Source organism: Lolium rigidum, chromosome 5 (genome assembly GCF_022539505.1).
Source record: "Lolium rigidum isolate FL_2022 chromosome 5, APGP_CSIRO_Lrig_0.1, whole genome shotgun sequence".
Taxonomy (NCBI): Eukaryota; Viridiplantae; Streptophyta; class Magnoliopsida; order Poales; family Poaceae; genus Lolium; species Lolium rigidum.
Genome location: NC_061512.1, coordinates 132,904,487 through 132,911,092, shown reverse-complemented (window position 1 = coordinate 132,911,092; position 6,606 = coordinate 132,904,487). Strand labels below are relative to the sequence as shown.

At 44.0% G+C, this 6,606-nt stretch overlaps 1 protein-coding gene across 1 annotated transcript in view; it reads right to left on the bottom strand.

Annotated features, from left to right (window-relative positions):
- Positions 1 to 985: 985 nt before the first annotated feature.
- Positions 986 to 6,606, bottom strand: part of LOC124656431 (putative disease resistance RPP13-like protein 3) — a 29,137-nt gene continuing 23,516 nt past the window's right edge. Inside the window, exons 4-5 of the mRNA XM_047195179.1 lie at positions 1,190 to 1,575; positions 986 to 1,054 (exon numbers count right to left, since the gene is read on the bottom strand). Of these exons, the coding sequence (XP_047051135.1) occupies positions 986 to 1,054; positions 1,190 to 1,575 (455 nt within the window). The remainder of the gene's footprint in view (positions 1,055 to 1,189; positions 1,576 to 6,606) is intronic.

Genomic DNA, 6,606 nt, shown 5'->3' with positions numbered 1-6,606 from the left:
TGGTTGCGGGGTTGCATGAGAGGGATATCTTTGACCTCTTCCTCCCTGAGTTCGATAAACCTTGGGTGATCCACTTAAGGGAAACTTGCTGCTGTTCTACAAACCTCTGCTCTTGGAGGCCCAACACTGTCTACAAGAATAGAAGCTCCCGTAGACATCAGTGAGATAGTATTCCATTGAGTACTCATTGTCCATGATTTTGTAGTTGCAAGTTGAAGCATCTCCAGAAACTAATCTTGCAAACAAAGGAGATCTATTGAGCACATTGATATCATTGAGTGTTCCCGGCAAACCGAAAAATGCATGCCAAATCCATGTGTCCTCCGATGCCACGGCCTCAAGTACAGTGGTAGCATCACAGCTTTTATCGCAATACATGCCTTGCCATGCCTTTGGGCAATTTTTCTATGTCCAATGCATGCAATCTAGACTACCAAGCATCCCGGCCATCCCCTTTTTCATTCATCTCCATCAATCTCTTTGTATCTTGCTCGTTAGGTGCCCGAAGATACACATCACCATACAACCGGATGACCAATTTTGCAAACCTAGGGACGGATTCCGTGGTTGTATCTGGTCCAATGCGAAGATACTCGTCGGTATAGTCCGTGGGTATGCCATTGGAGAGAACCCGCATTGCAGCCGATATCTTTTGGTACCCACTAAACCCCATGATACTGGCGGCGGAACTATGACGCATGAAATAATCTCAGGCGGCCTCACAATCTTCGACAATCTTCACAAACAAACTACGGCGCATTCGGTACCTTCTCCAGAAGAGGCGAGGTGGGTATGTCCGTACCTTGGCGAAGTAGTCTTGCATCAAATGCTCGTGTCTGAGAGCGCGGTTCCGGTAGATGGTGCCTCGCCCCATCTTAGACCCCCTCCTCTGATCCATCAACTTCACGCGTTCTTCAAACTCTTGCACCTCGAAGAGGATTTGCATCATCTCGACGTCGTTGTCTTGAAGCAATTCCTCGATGTCCTAATCGTCCGACGACGAACAACCGGAATCATCGGACAAAGACATGGAGTCGTCGATGGTCACCTCCATCTACAAAAACAACAAACAAAAAAATGTTAGTGCTAATAAATAAAATAGGAAAAATGAAACAAAGAAAACAAAAAAAGGAGGAGGCATACCTGCAGGTCGCGCACGGTGGCTCGGGGCGGCGCGAGAGCCTCTGGCCGAGGTCGGGGGCGGGGCGCGGCTCGGGGAGGTCGGGGCGGGGCGGGGAGGGGAGGGCAGGGGCAGGGCGCGGTGGCTCGCCGCGGTCGGGGGCGGGGCGCGGCTCGGGAGGTCAGGGGCGGGGCGCGGCTCGGGAGGGCTCGGGGGAGGGTGGCGGCTGGGGGAGGCGGTACGTGGCTCAGGGGGGATCGGGAAGGTGGGGGAGGCGGCGGGTGAGAGGGGCGGGCGCGGCGGCTCGGGGCAGCAGCGGCGGACGCGCGGCTCGGATGCGCGCGACGAGGGGTAGGAGGCGGCGGGGAGGCGTGTATCCGGGTGCGACGCAGCTCGCGGCGACCGGCGCCCGTCGAGGGGAGGCGGGGGCGGTCGGAATTGCAGCGGGCGGCAGCCTGCGGCTCGGATGCACAGAGTGGGAGGTCGGGGGCGGTGAAATTTCCCTCCCGCGCACGTTGGAAGGCAAGTGCGGGTTGGGGCAGTTTGGGCTCCCAACCCTCACTTCTATCGGTTGGAACTGGGTTTGAGGGTTGGACCTTTAATTTTTCTAAGGATTTGAGGGTTTAGGGATTCCAGCCTACGCGTTTTTTTTCTCTCGCAAACTGTAAAAAACAGTTATTTATGAGGATTTGAGGGTTTAGGAGCACTACTAGTGATGCTATTACAAGACTCGGTCTAACTTAGAATAGACGACCTGACGATTTATCTGACACTAACTAGACGTGGTACAAACTGAATTTCAAAATATAAGGAAATGCAAAACAAGTTTAAAATAACATTTTTTGATGAAGAGGCCAAGGGTTTCAACCTTCTTTTTAGACTAATAATAGAACATAATTTGAACCAAGCTAGGGAAGGCGCAGAGCCCTGAACGAAGGTACCATGTGCACACTCTATACTCTCGTGCCATTCCTCCACGCAGTACTTAAGTGCAAAAGAAAGAAAAATGGATGAATGGGAAACTCTAAGTTAGTATTCCGAGAAGAGAAATAAACTCTTAATAAAAGAAGAAATAAAAAAAAATAACGATATGGGAATTGCTAGTTCTCAACTAGCTGAAAACTTGTTTAGGGCTCAGTCAATTTCTTGACCGTTGGATCTTCAAGCGTTAATATCTGTGATGTTGTCTAATCGTTTGGTTATGTTCGGCCCCAGGTAGCGTGAGCGGCTGGTTTTTTTTTTCTTTTGTTTCTCTACCTCCCGGTATACTGAGTGGCTGGGCCGTTCTTTTGTTTTTTCTATTCTCTACCTTCCAGCACATTACATGGCCACATACGTGGGCTTTATGTCCGTTCCATTTTATATCTATGAATTTAATCAGTTTTGTATGTAGTTGGGCTTATACTTCATCTATCTATCTATTTATTATATACTACTAGTCGAATGCCCGTGCTTCGCTACGGAGTAAACGGTAATTAGTATCTTTCATATGTATCTAAGGGCAGTGCTAGGTACCTCTCGCCCTATAGTATAATTGTTACTTGAAGCTGTAGTCTATACATTCCATGCAAACTACGTATTGGTGTTCTAGAAAGGCTCTAACTTGAAACATGAGGCAGGGAAAAGTAGAGAAGCGAAACGATAAGTAGAAAATATGCTCAGTGTAATCTCTATCATTTTGAATAGATAAAAATGAGAGTCCATAGTCTATTATTCCCAAATATTCTGTGGGTTCATTTAATAATGAGAAAAGTGTAATCATATTTAAATTGGGTACACAACCTTTTTAGAACTCCCCAAAACATCAAAGCATGAACATATACGATGGATCAACAGAAAAATTCCATGTACAACAATTATAAACCTCCTAAAATGCTCTTAATTTTTTTTTATCATATCACATGTTATGTATATAAATATGAAAAATAAATTTGTACTTTGCACAATACAATTCCGTATGCATACAGCATAAGGATCCAAATAACTTAGATGTACTCACTTGACACAATTAGTATATTCTCGCACAACAACATAAATGTTGTTTTTGACTTCATTTGAATTGTACTTGAGCACCTTCCTCTGGTCATAACCATCTTACATGAGCATTGTATGTCACCATAAATATTTTACATAAAATATGTAAGAATATGCAACTGGTACGCTCTAATGAAATAAAGATTTATGCAACATTCAATACTTACCATTTAAACCATTGTACAGTTTTGCAAATGGTGAACTTCTTTGTGAGAATTCTGGTTTTACTGCATGTAAACATATCAAGCTGCTCTATCTTCAAGAATCTTAATCTGGGCATGCACCAAAGTCAAAACCATGAGCTTGAGATATATAATTCAAATGCATCTTTTATTCACCTCCAAATCATATTAGCGTCAAACATGTCGATACACAAGAAAATACACATGGCAGATGAACAGCTAAGGTACTGGCCATCTTTCTTCATATATTATTTCTTGATACATATTCAAATTATATCGGTGAGAGTAATGCTAAGATAAACATTTGTTCAACTACAACATTTAACCATAAATAATTAGCAATACAACGTCTTACCATAAATACAAATACAAGGACAAACATTTGTTCAATTACATGGTTTATCATGGTTGGAGATTTTAGGAGTCCGTCCAAGCTAGTCAATCCAATGGTGGAAAACATAGGAGTACTGAAAAGTATTGGCAATATTCATATATTTTTCATTACTATAAGGGTAGTTAGGTAATTTCGATTTCACATGCCCATGTGTCACTCTCTCCCTCGTCTCTCTATAAATTCACTGGGGCATTTTATAATTTGCTACACTTTTCTTTACACCTTTATTATTTGCCACACGACCACCACTTATCATTATCACTGACATGTGGTGGTCACGTGGCAAATAATAGTGAATCAGAGAAAAGTGAGCCAAATTATAAAATTTCCACACTTCAACAACCCATCGGCGTTGCCATGGAGGCAACCGCCGCCCTGTCCCCTCCCACTTTGTCGCCCTCTTCTCCCTTCCGCCGCCATCCTCTCCTCGTAGACCTCATGCCTTCGCTTCGCCGCCCATCCACGCTTGTTCACCACCCAGATCCCCTTGCCCCTGCAAAAATTCCCATTTGTAGTCGTCGCTGACGCTCCGGCGTAGTCCATCCCTCCCTGCGAAGGGAAACTTGGCTAGGATCGAGCAAAGTACGCTGGTGGGCACCTTCTCGACCGGCGCTGGCGTAGTCCAATCTCTCAATCCTGTCCTGGCGACGGGAGAGGGCATGGAGGGGTATCTGGTTGGGTTCGAGCGTCGTCTGCGGTTTGGCAGCATTTGGTTTCATCTTTCAAAATGGTTACCCCGTGCCATCAAAACTTAGTGGAAGTATCCATTTCTGGCAATTACTCTGCAAAAAGATAACTGAACATCATTTCACAATGGTATGAATATTGTAGCGTACTGCTTACACCCAGTATTGTATTAACTTGGTCACACCAATCCCATATTTACAATTTGTGATTTTTTTTTTCAAATTTCTTACTGCCCCTAGAAAAAGAACTATGGAGAGATCTAGCTCTTAGGCGGTATCAGGAAATTCTAATGTAATTGAGTATTTTATATCTATATCCTTTAGTTGTAACTAATCAAGTAGCACACAATATGGTACATCACTAACTTCAATTTTCATAGGGTACTCTGCAAAGATCTCCTACATGGTAGAGGGATCTTACATTGTCAAAAGTAATAGACTGTACATTCTTAGTTAAAAACATGGAAACCTTAGTGATCATGATTCAAATTGACTGTTTGTCACTATCATTTGCAAAGTACAGAGAACATGTAAAGAACAAGCTTCATTGATTTGAACATATTTTATTAATTTATTCTAGGGTGATTAATCTCTACTGAACAACAAGAACAATTAATAGAAAATTCAGTTTTCCACATGAAGTTTGAAGGCATGAATAATTTTCTTTTCTAAGTTTTTTTGCAAAAGTAGCTGCAGTATTTTGTAAATTTGGACGGCCAGAACTACACTGGAGACAAGGACGGTCTTGGAAAGTGTGAGCAGGTAAAACTATGTTTTTTTTGCTTACCATTTGTTTAATTACATGGTTTATCATGGTTGGAGATTTTAGGAGTCCGTCCAAGCTAGTCAATCCAACGGTGGAAAACATAGGAGTACTGGAAAGTATTGGCAATATTCATATATTTTTCATTACTATAAGGGTAGTTAGATAATTTCGATTTCACATGCCCATGTGTCACTCTCTCCCTCGTCTCTCTATAAATTCACTGGGGCATTTTATAATTTGCCACACTTTTCTTTACACCTTTATTATTTGCCACACGACCACCACTTATCATTATCACTGACATGTGGTGGTCACGTGGCAAATAATAGTGAATCAGAGAAAAGTGAGCCAAATTATAAAATTTCCACACTTCAACAACCCATCGGCGTTGCCATGGAGGCAACCGCCGCCCTGTCCCCTCCCACTTTGTCGCCCTCTTCTCCCTTCCGCCGCCATCCTCTCCTCGTAGACCTCATGCAGGCCCGGGCGGCCACATGTGCTGAGTGTGCAGCTCGCACAGGGCCCCACAGTTTTGGGAGCCCCAAATTTCTATATAAACCCATATATTTGTATAAAAAAAATAGAAAAACGAAATACCTGGGCCTTGGAAATCTGCACGCGCACGGCTTCCTAACTCTGTGTGATCGTGCGAAGCGACACATCACGGGAAGCTACTCACGAGGCAGACGCCAGCGAACCGTCCTCGCCTAACGCCTCGGGAGCGACGCGGACTCGCCTCTTCTCCGGTTCTCCTCCTCAGTCCTCACCTCATCTGTCTGTTCCGATCCTTCGAAGAAAAGGCAGCCGCAGTGAGCTGAGCTGTTCGACTAGTCCACGTCTTCGAATCCCGCTACCGCGACGCCGGATGACAGTGATGGAAAGCTCGAGCCGTCACGCATCCGTATTCCCTCTAACGACTAGATTAGGTAATTCGATTTTTCCTCAATCCTCTTCTTGTATGTTCGGTGCTGATCGCTGATCATCAATGTTGCAGCATGCGCCTAATATCTTGATTTGTTTTTTTAATTTAGTGTTTTGCGAATCAATGGGCCGCGGTTCGGGTGCTAAACGCATAAGAGAAAAGAAATGAAATGAACTATGATTTTTTTTATTTTGAAGAACCCTAGAAGGATAATGTTGTTCAAATAAACATTATGTAACCGGAAGTGGAATTGACATGATCCTTAATATTTCCAAATGTTGAATAAGATATTAGAATATATCCGTTATATTTGTTAAAATTTTCAAATTTTCTTATAAAATAGGGCCCTATTTTAGAGTTTCGCACAGGGTCCTGGATTTTGCCGGCTCGGCCCTGACCTCATGCCTTCGCTTCGCCGCCCATCCACGCTTGTTCACCACCCAGATCCCCTTGCCCCTGCAAAAATTCCCATTTGTAGTCGTCGCTGACGCTCCGGCGTAGT